This window comes from Etheostoma cragini, chromosome 6, assembly GCF_013103735.1.
Source record: "Etheostoma cragini isolate CJK2018 chromosome 6, CSU_Ecrag_1.0, whole genome shotgun sequence".
NCBI classification, from domain to species: Eukaryota; Metazoa; Chordata; class Actinopteri; order Perciformes; family Percidae; genus Etheostoma; species Etheostoma cragini.
Window position 1 is genome coordinate 12,805,143 of NC_048412.1, and position 17,241 is coordinate 12,822,383.

The 17,241-nt window shown below is 40.0% G+C and overlaps 1 protein-coding gene across 8 annotated transcripts in view; it reads left to right on the forward strand.

Moving 5' to 3' along the window:
- Positions 1–16,640, forward strand: part of LOC117945715 (F-actin-uncapping protein LRRC16A-like) — a 67,030-nt gene extending 50,390 nt beyond the window's left edge. For 2 of the 8 annotated variants that reach the window (XM_034873367.1, XM_034873370.1), the window contains 19 exons: positions 1,776–1,948; positions 2,177–2,245; positions 5,811–5,904; positions 6,051–6,149; positions 6,467–6,595; positions 6,748–6,879; positions 7,311–7,486; positions 8,166–8,253; positions 8,506–8,646; positions 9,506–9,523; positions 10,262–10,328; positions 10,555–10,775; positions 10,974–11,083; positions 11,195–11,515; positions 11,630–11,840; positions 13,546–13,582; positions 13,771–14,043; positions 14,193–14,342; positions 15,437–16,640. In XM_034873367.1, coding sequence (XP_034729258.1) covers positions 1,776–1,948; positions 2,177–2,245; positions 5,811–5,904; positions 6,051–6,149; positions 6,467–6,595; positions 6,748–6,879; positions 7,311–7,486; positions 8,166–8,253; positions 8,506–8,646; positions 9,506–9,523; positions 10,262–10,328; positions 10,555–10,775; positions 10,974–11,083; positions 11,195–11,515; positions 11,630–11,840; positions 13,546–13,582; positions 13,771–14,043; positions 14,193–14,342; positions 15,437–15,609 — 2,682 coding nt within the window. In that variant the 3' untranslated portion in view covers positions 15,610–16,640. The remainder of the gene's footprint in view (positions 1–1,775; positions 1,949–2,176; positions 2,246–5,810; positions 5,905–6,050; positions 6,150–6,466; positions 6,596–6,747; positions 6,880–7,310; positions 7,487–8,165; positions 8,254–8,505; positions 8,647–9,505; positions 9,524–10,261; positions 10,329–10,554; positions 10,776–10,973; positions 11,084–11,194; positions 11,516–11,629; positions 11,841–13,545; positions 13,583–13,770; positions 14,044–14,192; positions 14,343–15,436) is intronic. The other 6 variants (XM_034873371.1, XM_034873372.1, XM_034873373.1 and 3 more) reach the window with 5 other exon arrangements.
- Positions 16,641–17,241: the final 601 nt, after the last annotated feature.

The following is a 17,241-nucleotide window of genomic DNA, read 5'->3' on the forward strand; positions in this document are numbered from 1 at the left end:
TGTGTGTGTGTGTGTGTGTGTGTGTGTGTGTGTGTGTGTGTTCATGGGAAGGTAGTGTATGTGAATGAATTGGTAATCTGGCTGTGCAGGTGGGATCAGAAAGAGAAGAAAAGGAGGGAGAACCTAATGGATGGGTATTGAAAAAGTGATATGCAGAGGTTAAAGGTCAGAGGGTGGTCATTAAGGGAGGATAATAAGGAATAAAAAAGGTAAGTAAAAGCAGATAATATTGTTCTTTTGTAGCTTACATAAGCGATGATCTCATAGAAGGGGTTTGTTGATGAAAGTAGCAGTGGTGCGTGGATTTCTATGGATCAGGGATGTAATATATGGCCTTGTATAATGTGTGCACCACGTGTGTGTAGAGTATGTGCATGTTATCCTGTCTTGCTACTAGTGTGTTGGTGAGAGACAAGTCTCAACTCTCTTTTGCGTATCTTTCAACCATAGCTGACATGCAAACACAGATAAGTGAAGGCCTGTAGTAATAATGAAATATTTCAAATTGTGTTCAGCAGCATACTTTTCCTCTTTCGCCTGTGTATAGCCAGGAACACAGAACAATTATAACACGCAAACTCGCAACTCCAGGCAGCACATTTAGAATCTTGTTTTCTACTTAATGTCACTAGAGTAAGAAGTACCTACCGTGGCGACTCGCCCATAAACTTGTACCTATTTAAATTTGCATGTTTAATGTCTGCTTGGTCCCACACAGAACGACATGCAGACAGTAAATTATTCTTTATGCAACCTCAGACAAGACACACAGAAGTAATGTTCTGCCTTGTATAACCCTGGTGATACTACTGCATCACACATCACTTTATCAGTCTCATTTAAAGGCAACAGCTTCATTAGAGAGGGATTCTCACATAATTTAAACCTTACTGGGACTTGCTTCTTACAGTGCTGTATGCTGTCACACCTGTGAACTGTTGGAGCACAACACAGCATGTTTTGTGAAAATGGGCCCAGTAATCTCCAGCTGTGTAAATGGCATGCATCAAGCTCAAATCTGGTGAACAGACAAGCGCAGTTGGACATTTGTAAGCCCTCATATCCCTCAGACATCACAACAAAATCCTTTTAATCCAGTGCTGCATTTTTCATTTTGCCTTGTGGAGTGGCTTGGTTTAAATGATAATACCGCTGACATTTTAGGGAAGGCTTTTGCAAGTCCACTTGGTCTTCTCATCAACGTTTAAAGTGGGGTTTGCTCTTTTGAGTCACCAGCTCCTGCAGGAACAGATAGTTTTATAATTAGCGTAGTAAGTGAATCCTTATCAGCCTTTGAATATGGAAACGGGATGCTTTTTATGTTTTCACAGATTTTCACATACAGTAAATAGAAGATGCAGGGAAAGGTCAATTTGGCCGGAAAATAAGCTGGCAGTCGTTAAAGGAATATTAATCCTGTCAATGTTATAAATCATTTTGTAAATAGCTTTTGTTAACATTGGCACTAATATGCAACAAGGGCCAAGAAAGCTCTTCAATGCTTGCTTGCTGGTGATGCCAAAACTCAATAAACACAGAGAACTGGAGGGCAGTTCATCACGTATGACTCTATTAAACAGCCTGCAGGCAATATATAAACCAAAGATTGTCCTGCTTTTCTGTCAGACACAAACAAATCAGATATAACAATCATACAATTGTATTCAACCTTTTGTTCTCGTAATATTAACCCTCTCTCAACACTTTTATTTTCACCTCCTCCCACCCTTTATACACTTCTTTTTTTCTCCCCAAACATCACCCCCACCCCCCAGCCCCTCACCTCTCTGTCTCTAGCAGACTCCAGACTGAAGAGTGATTTGACCATCGTTTTGAACGCTCTTGGCAGCAACTCCTCGCTAACCAGGTTAGACATCAGCGGGAACGCCATGGGAGACATGGGAGCCAAGATGTTGGCCAAGGCGCTACAGATCAACTCTAAACTCAGGTGAGCACTTGGTCAGGGGCCAGAGGCTATGTCACATGATTGTCAATTATAATTAACAATAATTCAAATACTTTTACACCTTACATAGGGAACATTGGATGAATTGAAATACCACTGTGCATTGTTGTAAGAAATATTAACACAACACAGTTTCATAGTGCCTTGTGACTGTCAGTAGATCATCTCTCTGGATTCATTAGTTCCAGATTTGTGCGTTTGTCTGTGCAGGTCTGTGTTTTGGGATAAAAACAACACCGGCCCTCAGGGTCTTCAGGATGTAGCAGCCGCCTTGGAGAAGTAAGTTGCTCTGTCTGTATCTGTGTATATTGAGACTGTGCCTGTGTGTGTGTGTGTGTGTATATATGTGTATATATATATAATGTGTGTGTACGTACAGTGAGGAAAATAAGTATTTGAACATCCTGCTATTTTGCAAGTTCTCCCACTTAGAAATGGAGGGGTCTGAAATTGTCATTGTAGGTGCATGTCCACTGTGAGAGACATAATCTATATATAATCTACAATTCTGACCCTCAAAGACCTGTTAGTCTGCCTTCAAAATGTCCACCTCCACTCCATTTATTATCCTAAATTAGATTCACCTGTTTGAGGTTGTTAACTGCATAAAGACACCTGTCCACCCCATACAATAAGTAGGAATCCAACTACTAACATGGCCAAGACCAAAGAGCTGGCCACAGACACTAGAGACAAAATTGTACACCTCCACAAGGCCGGAAAGGGCTACGGAGAAACGGCCAAGCAGCTTCGTGAAGAAAGGTCCACTGTTGGAGCAATCATTAGAAAATGCATCATATCTCAATCTCCCTCGGACTAGGGCTCTATGCAAGATCTCACCTCGTGGGGTCTCAATGATCCTAAGAAAGGTTAGAAATCAGCACAGAACTACACAGGAGTTGGTCAATGACCTGAAAAGAGCTGGGACCACACTGTTGGTAATACAGTAAGACGTCATGGTTTGAAATCATGCATGGCACGGAAGGTGGCCTGTCAAGGCATGTCAAGGCCTGTCTTAAGTTTGCCAATGACCATTTGGATGATCCGGAGGAGTCATGGGAGAAAGTCATGTGGTCAGATGAGACCAAAATAGAACTTTTTGGTCATAATTCCACTAACCGTGTTTGGAGGAAGAAGGATGATTAGTACCATCCCAAGAACACCATCCCTACTGTGAAGCATGGGGGTTGGCATCATGCTTTAGGGGTGTTTTTCTGCACATGGGACAGGGCAACTGCACTGTATAAGGAGAGGAGGACCGAGGCCGTGTATTGTGAGATTTTGGGGAACAACCTCCTTCCCTCAGTTAGTGCATTGAAGATGGGTCGAGGCTGGGTCTTCCAACACGACAATGACACAAAGCACACAGCCAGGATAACCAAGGAGTGGCTCTGTAAGACGCATATCAAGGTTCTGGCGTTTCCTAGCCAGTCTCCAGACCTAAACCCAATAGAGAATCTTTGGAGGGAGCTCAAACTCTGTGTTTCTAAGCGACAGCCTAGAAACCTGACTGATCTAGAGAAGATCTGTGTGGAGGAGTGGGCCAAAATCCCTTCTGCAGAGTGTGCAAACCTTGTGAAAAACTACAAGAAACATTTGACCTCTGAAATTGCAAACAAAGGCTACTGTACCAAATATTAACATTGATTTACTCAGGTGTTCAAATACTTATTTTCAGCTGTATCATACAAATAAATAGTAAAAAAATCATACATTGTTATTTTTGGACTTTTTCTTTTAGATTATGTCTCTCACAGTGGACATGCACCTACGCTGACAATTTCAGACCCCTCCATGATTTCTAAGTGGGAGAACTTGCAAAAGAGCAGGGTGTTCAAATACTTATTTTCCTCACTGTGTGTATGTGGGCTAATGACCTTCTGCTTGTGTACTACAATTTGAAATTAAATGTTGACAATCTGTGAATGCTACTATGCATTTTTAGACCTTTATTCTAACATTATATACACTGGTGTGCTACATGAAAGCTGCTGACGGGATGAATGCATGTGTGGTTAGCTGTTGCAGCCCAGATGTCATTTGGCTTTGTGCTGAGCATGAGAAAACCTTGAGGTGTGTTTAGACAGGAAGAGACAAAGGAAATCAGAGATACAAACATGGGAAATACAACAACAAAGAAGCAATGGCGGGGGGAAAAAAGATCCTGAGGAATGGAAAGGAAGAGAGATTGAAAGTACAAGTCGAGACTGATTAAATCAGATTTTTGTCTACTCTCTGTATGTTCAATATTCTCTCTGAGTGGGAAATGACATGTTCATCTCACAACATTTTCTTCTGGGACACATCTGTACATCCACCTCTCTCATCTTCTCTCTCTGTTTATTTTATTCTTCCAGCAGCACATCTACCCATTTCCCATCTGAGTTTCTGTTTTGCATTATTGAAACAACAGTTTTCTGTGTGCGTGCTCCCTACAGTCAATTTTCTGTTGTGCTATTTTTTGTCAGATTTGTTTTCATAATGCTTGACTTTACATTCTTCAGAAGTTGTCCCAGACTTTCAATACTGCAAAATATTAAGTGTATGTAGGCATTTTTAACTGAACAGAGAAAGTAAACAAAGTCTCTTGTTTTTTTCAGCATCAAAAGATACAGTATAAATGCTTTTTGATCATCATAGACGTATAGGACTGAACAAGGGCATTAAGGACCTAATTTAAGCTTGATCATGTATATAAGATCCAAAATTATAAATGTTGTGTAGAAATGAAGTGATAGCCTCCCACATGCATGCAAGTGGATCTATAGGAAACTGAGTTTTTATAATATCGGTCGATTAATTAATTGTTTATCATTGTTTATGAGTAAGCATACCAGCTTTTTTCATATTTAAGCTTTTGTGAGTATATGCTGCTTTTCTTTATGTGATAGTAAACTGAATATCTTTCAGTTGCAGACTATGACTTGCAAATCCAGTTATTTTGAAGACTTTATTTGGAGATTTTAAAATATAAAGCATACAGTCAATGAAATGAGAAGGAAATCATTAGGTTTATTGGTAATGAATATAATAGTTTGCCATGCCAAGGCCATGTCCTTGCCTGTGAGTTCGAGAGGCGAGGTAACAGAACAGACGGGTTCACACAGAAGTCAAATCTTTTTATTTTGGGACCATGTTGCCTGGCGTGGAGCTTTGCTGTGTGTTTGTGTTTATTGTGAAGCCAGGCATATCTGAATAAATATGAATCATTTTCCCTTTAAGGTTTAAAACCAACATCTGACTCCCCCTCCTGCCTTTTCTTTGCTTCCAAACGCCCTCATTTTCATCTCTCTGTGTCTTTTGCTTTCCATTCCACTGTCTTCATTTCTTCCTCCTGTCATTCCTTCTTCTTCTCCATTTTAATATGAATATTAATACTGTGTGGTGACCTATTTCAAGATTAGTAACCTCTCCTAATGCTTCTAATTCATCCCTTTGTAATAGGCCAATTTCACATTTAATGCTGCCTCCAACACACACACACACACACACTCAATATGCTGATTGAACCATGGCATATAATTACTGTATATGTCATGGTTCAGTACGCCTATGACAGCAAGTTAACTTTGTAAACAATATGCAGATATTCTTAAATTATATATGAATTTATCAAGAAATACCACAAGTGGATGCATTTCCCTACTGTTTATATTTACTTTTGTGCTACAGCAAGTAAAATTGCAGATGCTGAACTGTGCAGCAGATTGCGTTATACTATATGTATGTGTTGCATCATTGTCCTTGGTGTTTATTGTAAGACCTGTCTGTATCTGTGCATCTCTTCACACATCTCTGCCTCGTTACCTTCCTCTGTAATGTAAACTAATTCTGTGTCCATCAGGAACTTCACCATTCGTTTCATGCCCATCCCCATCATCGATGCCTCCCAGGCTCTGAAGGCAAGCCCTGAGAAGACAGAGGACGCCTTGCTAAAGGTATGTTTAGAATTCTCATTGGTTCCTCCAGTTGCCCTGTAATAGTTAATAGAAAAACACCCTGCATGCAACAACTTCAGGGAAAATCAAAGAGAATAGCCTGTTGTTTATATCATCATGACAGTTGCTTTCGGTTTTCTCCCCAGATTGAAAATTATCTGTACAGGAACCATGAAACCAGAAAATACCTACAAGAACAAGCCTATCGGCTGCAGCAGGGCATCGTGACCACAACCACACAACAGGTGTGTCAAGAAACTGATACAAACACATGTACATGATTGCATTATTGAATTCATATACACTATATCTATAATCTATAAATTTGTGATGTATAGATTCATTAAGCATTATGCCTTGCCACTGTAGTTATTTCTGTTTAGGTATATCATCTTCACACAGATCAAGGCGACCTGCAACAAAATAATTATTATATATTTACATTCGGTGTTAAACTCATATAGCGTTTAACCCGAGTGTTTATCCGTTTATATATTTAAGTCAGAAAAACTAATGCACTAATTAAGCATTTGACATTTTATGTCTTGTTTTTGTCTTCCAGATGATTGACAGGATTTGTGTGAAGGTGCAGGACCACCTGAACTCTCTGAGGAACTCAGAGACAGACGCAATCTTGGAGGATGTCAGGTCAGCAGAGAACCTGATCAAAGATGCCAGGAACTCAAAAACGGTGAGGAGAGACACATTACCCACGGGTCTCTCTGGTGCACGTGAATTAAAATGTTTTCTGTAGAAGATAATTTGAAGATCAATTTCGTACATCCATTCTTATGATTCCTATTCCTATTCCCATCCTTTGTCCCTCTCTCTGTGTTTCCCCAGCTGCTCCCTAACCTCTACCACTTAGGATCAGCTGCCAGAGAGGAGGTGAACAGCTCGTCAGCCGGACCCATCCAGGAGAAACTGGAGTCTATGGCTGGGGAGGTGACTACTGTCATGGACCAACAACTACAGGTAGGGTCCTATACTCCTGAGATGATAGAAAAATGGTAAGGTAAACTAATTGTAAATTCTACTAATTGTAGCCACCAAAAAAGAATACTTACTATTACTAATAAAACAAATCTAATACTTCCAAGCGGTCAATGTAAATCATTTTCACAGTATTTTTGATTTACAGAGTCTGTTTGTAATTTATAGACTGAAAACTAGAAAATAAGCACCACCTACATACAGGCAGTGAACAGAAAGCACAGAATCTAAGGAAAAGACTTCAACACGCTTTATTTGATTTATTATAATAATAATCTTTGTTTATAAATTGGATAAAAAAACTTATCAAGATGTATACTCTTTTTGTCAGCCAGGAGTTGATTTAATAAAAGCCCTCATCATACACACATACTTGCTCATATCCCTCCATCTCTTATCTTCCTGGCTTTCAGACTCTGCTGGAGTCTATGGTGGATGCAGCAGAGACTCTGTGTCCCCATGTGATGAAGAGGAGTAGTCTTCGTCCAGAGCTAATGAAGGCCAGTTCAGCTAAGATGGTTGTACCCAAAAGCTTTGTCACCAAAACCCTCCTGGAGCAGTCTGGGGTGGATATTATCAACAAGATCAGGTGTGTGTGGGGGTGGGTGTGGGTGGGTGCGTCATTCTGTAGTTGGTGTTTAAACTGCGAAGAGGTACAACACTTCTAGGTTCGTCTGTTGTCGTTGTTGTAATTTGTTGCCTGACGCGCCGGCGGAAATTCCTGTGAGCTGGGATGAGCTAGAAACATGAAACTTGGGGGAATAACTAGATATGGTGTACATGAGCTTGTATAGAAATATGAACCCAATCGTCCACATGTTAGCGCTGTAATTAAGGCTTCAAAATACAAACTTTGAAAGGCCACGCCCCTCACACCGTAAGGCCGATTGACTTGAAAATGCTCACACATGTGCAGCCTAATGTGCTTTACAAAAAAACACCTCAAGGATCATTAATTACAAATCAAGGTTTGAACTTGGAATCACAAATTGTCCTGAACTGGACTGAGCACACTGAATTGAAAATAAATGTTTTTGGTAAATCAGTTATAGGCATTTTAAACAAAGTGCACTGTTTGTCCAATTGTTACACAGATTGCAGGATATGTTTTATAACTATGTTGGACCACACGTGTGAAATTACTTTGAAGTTGCTATTGAGAAAAAAGGTCTGAACCCGCAAATTGCCACTTTATTTCTATATTTCTGCTTGTTTCTGTTGTCTTGCTTTGCTACCTGACCATCACTCTCTTTCTCCGACTGTGTCAGTGAGGTGAAGCTGAGTCTAGCGTCCTTTCTGTCCGATCGCATTGTTGATGAGATTTTGGAGGCTCTATCCACTTCGCAACACACTCTGGTAAGATTAAAGTCATAACTGGCTCACTGACACATTCATTTTGACTAAATTTATTTGGTTGTGACATATGTAAATCTCTCTAAAAACCCTTTTCATAATTTCTGTGTAAATTCCGCCTTGTCTCCCTGTTCCCCTTTTCTTTCCACTTGCCTGTCAACATCTTCTCTTCTCCCTGTTTCTTCTACTCCTTGCACCTGTTTTTTCTTCCTACAATACCTCTGTTCTCTGTTTCCACTCCTCTCGTCCTCCCAGGCAGACCATCTGGTGAGGCGAGGTCGCCCCTTGGTGCAGCAGGAGTCGGTGGATCTGGACGTCCCAGAGGAGAAGATTCCTAAACGGGCATCAACCGAGCTCCTGGAGGCTGAAAGGCTGGAGGATCTGGAGACATGCATGGTAGGTTTGGGTGGAAATTTGGGTTTTAACTGTCCACGATTTTTCATGAATTATGATCTAGCTCTCTTGTGTTTTTCATGTGACTGGCTTTTCAGTAAAATTAAATCATTAAATGTGACCTGTTACATTTAGTTGTTAGCAAAAGTACAAGCAATTACAACGGACTTAATATTACCTTTAACTGGAAAGATTGACATTGGAACCTGTGATGATTGATGTTCAGTAAAGTGACCTTTTGCAACAACAAAAAAGTATGCTTACCACTTTTATAAATGACCGCTCGTGTTGGCTGATCCGTACCAGGGCAGATACAGTATGTGTGTGGTGACTTGCCTGAGTCTAGCAAGACAGAATTGTGTCAGATTTGATTCTGTGATAGAAGGACAATAGGAAATCCTTTGTCATAAATGTTTATATATGTGTGTATAAGTGAATTGTACTCTCCAGCACTAGAAACATGTAAAGAGAGAAGGACACAGAAGGAGAGTGAAAATAAATGAATGTTTACTTATCATGTACCACTGTTCCCACGATTCTTGAGATGAAGAATTGTTGCTTTTTAACACGTTTCTGTGTAGATTTGTTGTAGGAACAATCGCTGTGACAATGTATATTAGTTTTGAAGCTGCATGTTCTTGTCCTGTCTGTTGTCCTGTCTGCATCTCTGGTGTCTTACCCTTCTTTTCATTGTATATCCCTCTCTATCCTATTTACCTCTACTTTCTCCTGTTGTACATGAAACCAGCTATCTCTTTCATTTTTGTCTTCACTAGGCTTTACTGTGTGTTGTCTTTCTTCCTCTTCAATCTCCTTTTCCTCTGTTCTTCCTTCTCTTTTCTTTACCTTTTGCTCCATGGAGATTTTGTGCTGCACCAGTGTAAGTATTTCTGGACTCTCCCTCTTTAATATTCTTTCAATCCACTTTCTTTTCATCTTACTGTTATTTCTCTTCTCTGACTCTCATCACTATGCCTGCCTGCTACACAATCCTCTTTGCTGTAGCTTCAACTACTGCACACCAAATCGCACCAAGTCACTACTCCTCTGCACTCAATGCACTGCCATCATCATAACCTAAATGTAATATAATATGCAACACATCTACTGTGTTTACTTTATACCACTGTATGAAGACAGAAACAAGATGTATATTTTTCATGACCTCAACACATTTTAGGATGCATAATAGAAAAAAATGATTTAATCACCAGTGTGCCTTGTTTAAACATAAGAAGGCCCTGTCTAAATGTCTAGGCCCTGTCTAGATCAAGATATTTGTCTTACTATAGCTTACACTGTCATCATGGCACACATTTTAACCCAAATGAAATTAAGTTATAACCAATACAGAACCTCTACAATTTGTTACTTATATTAAGACTTGTGATTAAGTAGGATGGTGTATGGTTTTAGTGCAAGCTGGCAGACTAGAGTAGTTGCAAATAAACTGTCAACCGAATCCCGAATAGGAAACCATGGATCCAATTGCCTGAGTCAGCTCAACTGTATGATTTTTGACAATATTGCTTGTTTTAATTGTTTCCCAGGATAAGAACATGGTTTATCTTTTTTTACCAGTTACCACAACCTCTGTCTGATTGTAATCCTCTTTCAGGTGACTCCTAAATCCAAGAGGAAGAGCATCCACAGCAGAATGCTTCGGCCCGTGTCTCGTGCCTTTGGTAAAAAGTTGCTTGTTAATTACCTATTTTTGTATATATTTTATATGACATTGAGTTGTATTAGAATCAAATAGTACATTTTATTTCTGCTTCATACTGTAAAAAGCTGATGTTTTAGGCTGTCTGATTTTAATCATTCAATATTTGGTCTTTTAAATAAACCCTTAATATTGATGCTGATTTAATGTGAATGTAATCACAAACTTAATGACCGTCCAATATACAGAGATGGAGTTTGACCTGGACAAGGCCCTGGAGGACGTCCCTGTCCATGTGGAGGATCCTTTATCTCAAACTCCACCAACTCCATCTCATGTCCTGCCAAAACTGGAGCACCGAGCGCCAGGAGGGATGGTGGAGCTACCGTCTGAGGAGGAAAAAAAGCTGCAGCACTTCACCAAACTGCGACCCCGCAGGAACAAGAAAAGGCATTCCAGCAAAATACCTGTGAGTAAACCTTTGCATGTATTTTTGTTTTAAAGTTAAGTTCAAGACATTAGTAGCTCCAGGATACTTACTTTCATTTACTTGCAAGATAACATTTAACACAAAAGAAACTAAATACTCCCATGCACGGAGACAGTTGAATTACTATTTGTCATATGTTCCGGACATCGTATCCGATTCTTCAACTTCCTCTCTCAGCAAATCAACAGTGCTCCATCTCAGGATGAGGAGCAGAATGGCCTCATGGGAAGGGTGGATGAGGGTGTGGACGAGTTTTTCTCTACAAAGGTCACCAAGATGGATTCCAAGTATGCTTTATTTATAGTTTTCTCATAAAGGACTGTCCTGCACTTTTTTTGCAGTAGATTGTACTCTTAAGTTTCTTAAGTATTTTTGTCTCTTGTTCTTTCTCCTATCAGACGTTCCAAGAGTTCAGAATCTCAGGATGGAGAAAAGAAGAAGAGTAAAGGAGGATTCCTTAACCTCATCAAACGTTCCGCCAAATCTGACAAAGCAGATAAGTCTGATAAATCGGACAAATCTGATAGATCTGATAAATCTGATAAATCTGACAAATCTGATAAATTGGACAAATCAGATAAATCTGAGAAAATCCAGGCGACCCCTCCAGCTTCAGGTCCATCCTCAGCCACTGTAACCTCTACGACCGCTTCCATCCCTGAGGAGCCCTCTTCACCAAAGGTGGCAGTAAAGAGCCCAGCACCTGAGCCAAAGTCCAGGTATAGATGAATATTTTTCTATTACAGAACAACCGATTACCCACTAACTACATCAGTCTCAATGTACCATTCTCGATTCCAGATTTTAAAAAATAATTTCTGTCTTCACTGCAGAGACGCCTCAAGCCGCTCGCAGCCCACAGACTACAGCAGCAGCTCAGACCGCTCAGAGGAGCTGAGGACGCCAGACTCTATAGACGAGCCCTGGGAGAGTTCAGACGGCCGAGGCAGTCCTCAGGGAGGCAGGCGTTACCCGGGGTTGCAGATGATGGGCAGCGGCCTTCTGGCCGAGATGAAGGCAAAGCAGGAGAGGAGAGCAAACAAGGTGAGGTGGTGTGTTTTAAAAAGTAAGCACCTGGGTTATACAAAAAGAAGGAAATGCAAGGGATAGATGTACCGGATTTGTACCACAAAGTATAAGATGATGCTAACTCCCCACATTACAAACAATGTATTCTGCACCGGTAATATTTGCGCGTGGTCATACTTTCCTTTTTACAAAGTAAGCTTGATCGTTCATGCTTAATTGCAGACAGAAGTTGACAAAAATAAATTCAACTCAAGTTTGACTTCTTTGCTTCTATTGGAGCCTTTTACCAAATCACATAGTCCTTTACATCAACGTTTAGGTCAGAATCATAGCAACTAGGCAAACTCAATCTGCTCATCAAGGTGATTTAGTTGAAAGCTCCAAAACACGGGGACCTTCAGTTAAGACCAAAGGCAGAAACAAATACAGCAAACAAAAAGATTAGTGAAAACAGAGTGACAATAATAAGCGACAATAAAATGAAAAAATCCGCGAAATGAAAACAAAGTTAAGATAACTTTTTTAAAGTTGCATTTAAGCCGTTTATTTATTTGAAGATTTTATGATCGTGGTATGACAGTGAGATATAGATCCTTTAAATAAGGACATTAGATTTTGTCTGAGGTTAGATTTTTCTCCACTTTAACACTCACTAACTGCAGGTTCCAGCTAAGAGAACACACAATAAGAAGTATTTACACACACACGCACACACACACAATCATTGCGCCTGCAAACATGTTGATTTTCTGCCAGATGACAAGGTGAAATTGACAGAATGAAGACAAGAAAGGAGGCTGATATGCAAATTATCTGTCATGACTCACAGCAGGACATAAATGTTGTGGGAATATTTCACCTATTTAAAATTCCTACATTCACTAAGAGCCCTTAAATTACAAGTGCTCTATTTTCTACAGCCACTTTTTTAGTGGGAGCTAAACTGGTGAGATAACGTGTAACCAAAGAAAATAACAACTTTGACAACAACTGAATGTTTTGTATACTATTGTCTGTCTTTGAAATATGAGATGGCTTTAAGTATGTTCACTAGATGTATAATTTGTCACTAGCGCGCGTGTGTGCGTCTGCGTGTGTGTTTGTGTTTGTGTGTGTGTGTGTGTGTGTGTGAGAGAGAGAGTGTGTGTGTGCGTGTAAGAGGTTTATGGCGTTTGCAGCATTAGTGGTTTTTCTGACCTTGTATCAGTGACACTAAAGCTTCTCCTGCCATCTGCTTGTTCTGGCAAGCCTCCAGGTGTGTGTGCATGTACTTTTGTGCATGTGTGTAAGCAGGTAAAATGGAGAGAGCTATTCAGGAGATTACCTACTGTAATACAAAGCGTGGGTGTGTGAGCTGTATCCTGAGCATTTTTTAACACAAAGGTGCCCCCTTCTGTTTAAAGGGTCTATGTACATTTACTTTCACAGCACAGCACTTCTCCAATCAATAAAAAGCTTGAAACAAAAAATATACTGTATATTAAATTGAGTGCAATTTGGTAAATATACCAAACTCAAAAAGATGGCCTTAACCTTTGAGTACCTTTTTTTAAAGCTTTATTTAAAGCGTTATTTAGAAAAAGTTGTATTATTAACATTTAGTACAGTATTTGTACTAGATTTCATGTTGTAGTTTTATGTCATAAAACTAAGTAATGGGTTAAAAGAAGAAAAAAAAATCTGTATAGTGATCCAATATTTGTCCTTGTTTCTCCTCCAGTCTTCCAGCCCTGACAAGCCTGACAGCATTGCAACAGGTAAGCGGTAATCTGTTGAGGTAAACATGGAAAAAAGCTAACTATTAATGATTAATTTAGATGTGCAGCTGGTTTTAGTAGATTATTTTCATGTTCCTGTTTTGGGGTCTGGTTTTATACCCATACAGTACTGTAAAATCATTGTGTGCATGATTAAACATTTATTTATTTAATTTTGCATCTGCCAGCAGCCAAGTCTCAGCCTGCCATTCTAGAAAATAGGTCTTCTAGTGGCTCAATTCATAAATCCGAGCCTTCATCTGGTTCTCCAGAGAAGAGCCCTCCTCGTGGCGAGACTAAGCCTGACCCAGCCCCTCGTCTAAGGGCTACATCCTCCTCAAGTTCACCTGGGGGACCAGGGAGTCCCAAACCCCCGGTGCCACAGGGAGGGAAGCCTGCTCTGGCCGCCCGACCCACCATCCCACTGAAGCCAAGGACCAGCAGTACCAGCAGGAGCATAGGTACAGTCCGAGCACTGGATAAGATTGCCACGCTGAGGAGATTGTTGCTACAGTGATTCAGTTTTTTACGTTCGGGTGAGATTGTATGACAAATAAGACAATATTTGTTTGAGTTGATAGTATTTGTTTTCTGGTCATTTTACCGCCAGATGAGAGCTCAGATTCCCCCAGCAGTGGCAGCGTGTCCCCTAAGGTCACAGTTCTTCCTCCCACGCTGAAGAGGACGGTGTCGGAGAAAGACAAAGAGGGCCAGACCGGTCTGCAGTCAGGAAGCTCTGCCAACAAAACCACTCAGGATGGTGGGTAATAAAACCTGTCTGACCAAATCTTGCCAATAAATGAATATATTTTTAACTGCAGTTAAGTTTCTCTCCTTCACCTGAAACCTGTCCTTAGGCCAAGGCAGATTTCCCCTAGATATACTGGTACATGTTTGATGTCACTGTCAAGATTTGACAGCAGTTAACTATTATGTAACAGGCAGCCTGGCAACTTTTTGACTTTTGTCTGTCTGTGTTTGCTCCCTTCCTGCTGATGTTTTTATATATTATATCCTTTTCTTTGGTCTCCCTTGGTAACCCTCCCATACCATTTTTTTTTATTGTACATTATCAAGGACCCCCTCTGGGGCCTGTCAGAAGTACACATACTTGATTCATGTTCATGAACATAATTTCTGCTCTCGGGCAAATGAGAATTTCTTTTGAGTTTTGTGTTTCTTTGTTTTGTTGTTTCTTAATACATTTTTAATTGAATCTGTATTGTTTTTTATATGCATAGCAGGATCCTTTTTAAGTATTTACTCTAATCTATCCCAGCATGCATTGGGTAGAGAGTAGGAAAATATTCTGCACAGACCACCAGTCAATCACAGCGATAACAATCTGTATATTCACAAAATTCACAACTTTGGGTAATTTAGGAATTCAGCAATTCATTCTAGCTCTAAAAAATAAATAATAATATAGAGTGTCATGTAGTAAAGTATCCTTTGTTTCTACACTATTTAATTTGCTGCTACAGTTTAAATAATGAGCCATTTTTGTCAACAGGCTGTTTTGTATAAAATAGATATGCTCACACACTGCTGGTATGCATAGTAGTTATTCAGCCTTGAGTAATATAAATATAAGGTGTATTATAAATATAAAGTGGGACTAAGGTGCTTCCTAGTTTTGTTTATGTGTTCCAACTGGCTGTAGGGCTGGCATTGGAGCAAGAGCCAACTGTAGGAGCACACTTAAAAACCGCTACATGTACCCAAAAATATAGTAATTAATCACTTGCTCAGATTCCATTTCCTGCTCACCTCTTCTCTCTCCCCCTGTCTTCCCCTTGCTCTAAGCATAGTTAACACTTACTGTTATTTTCATCTTCTCTCTTTTGTTTTCAGTGAGGACGGGGTCTGTGTCAGACTCTGTTCAGCGACCCAGCCGTCTCCGCACCGACTCTGAAGACCATAGCTCCTCTAAGACCAAGGGCCAATCTCCATACCCTGACAAGGCTGTGCGCAAGAAGTCCTCAGACTCTGTGGAGGAGGCAGACAAGGACTTCATTTTAATATAAGTAGGATAAATTCACAGCAAATAACTGTTGCTCACACCTTGACTTTAGTAAATAACTAAGCGGGAATAAAATCCATATGTTTTCATTTAAATTAGAGGTTGTACCTGTACGTTCTGTCTGACTGCAACGAGGACCTGCTTTATCAGGTAATACAAAGTTTCAAGTTCAAGTTAGTTTGGTTATCTGTGATGGAAAATATTAATGCTAACACTTGAGGGAATAAATCCTCAGTTTTTCAGTCGCATTTCCCCTAGTGAACCAAACTGTGCTAAGTCTCCTAAGGGCTTCCTTCTCTCTCACAAACAGCCTATCTCCTTTCATTCCTAATCTTTGCTGTCAGGTAAAAATCTCATAGAATTGAAGAAATCGTTCCAGGGTTGAACATGCGCATTCTGCCAATGAATACTAAAACCTGAATGGAGTTTGTAAACCACTTTAAAAAGAAAAAAATAGTGGAATGATTTCAGGAACCAGCCAACTTTATGTGCAAAAGACAGAGAGAGACTTTGGAACTGAGTGTACTACTAATCTAAAGTGTTGTTGCTATTTGTTGCAGTAGCTTGTCTCCCAGGGACCAAACACATGTAACAGTAATACCAGGATCACTGTACTGTACATACGACCAGAACCCAATGGCATTTTGTTCCTTCAGTATATTTGTATAGATTTTTCTATATGCTATTTTCAGTATGTGCAAGTTACCTTTCTTCGGACTTCAGATGTTACTGAATCCATTATGCAATTCATCTTTTTTTCAGGTAAATACAGGTTCAGCTGAGAATCTCAGCCCTCCATGAATCACAAATACACATTTGATGTAGCTTGGTCACTCAGAGGAAACTGAACTAATTAACGACCTTATCTAACATCCCAACTGAACTCTTGTTTGTCTTGTGTGGGAGTGTTGGAGTGACCATATGAAGCGTTGCTTTGAGAGGACTGTGGTACACTTTAACTTCACTGTTGATAACCAATCAATAAGGCTTCAGCACTGTTAACTAACACTGTTCTCTGTGTTTAGACACTGTGGGGGAAAAAAACATATCTATTTTATGATACCTTAAGACTGCGTCCTTCCACAGTTTATGGGGTAAGGCAGTATGTGTCTGTCATTAAAGTACAATACAGAGGGCTATATTAACATTTCTGTAGTGTTTTTGGTCAAACATATTGTCTAAACTGTGTGGTGTGCAAGTGTTTGTCACAGTCATACACACTCTGAATTGCTCTTGAAGACAGATTGATTCCCAACTTCCGATAACACACTGACATGTATTAATATTCCCTTGATGTGCTGATGGTCCAATGAACGCAAAGAACTTACGCAACAAGAGGAACTTCATACATAATCAGCTTGAAGGCAACATGGAAGCCACTGACATTTGCTTCTCTTTTCCGTAGCTGTTTTTTTTTTTATCAATTTTTGACAATAACCTATTTAGTCTGATCTTTGTGTGAAAGTGAGACACTGAGGGAACTCCAACTTTTAAACACTTAAGACTTGACCTTCGGGGCATTTCTTTTTTTTTTAAGTTATTTTGGGGCATTTTAGGCCTTTATTTCCACAGAACAGATGAAGAGATGAAAGGGGAGAGAGGGAGGGGGAATGACAGTTAGCAAAGGGCCGCATTT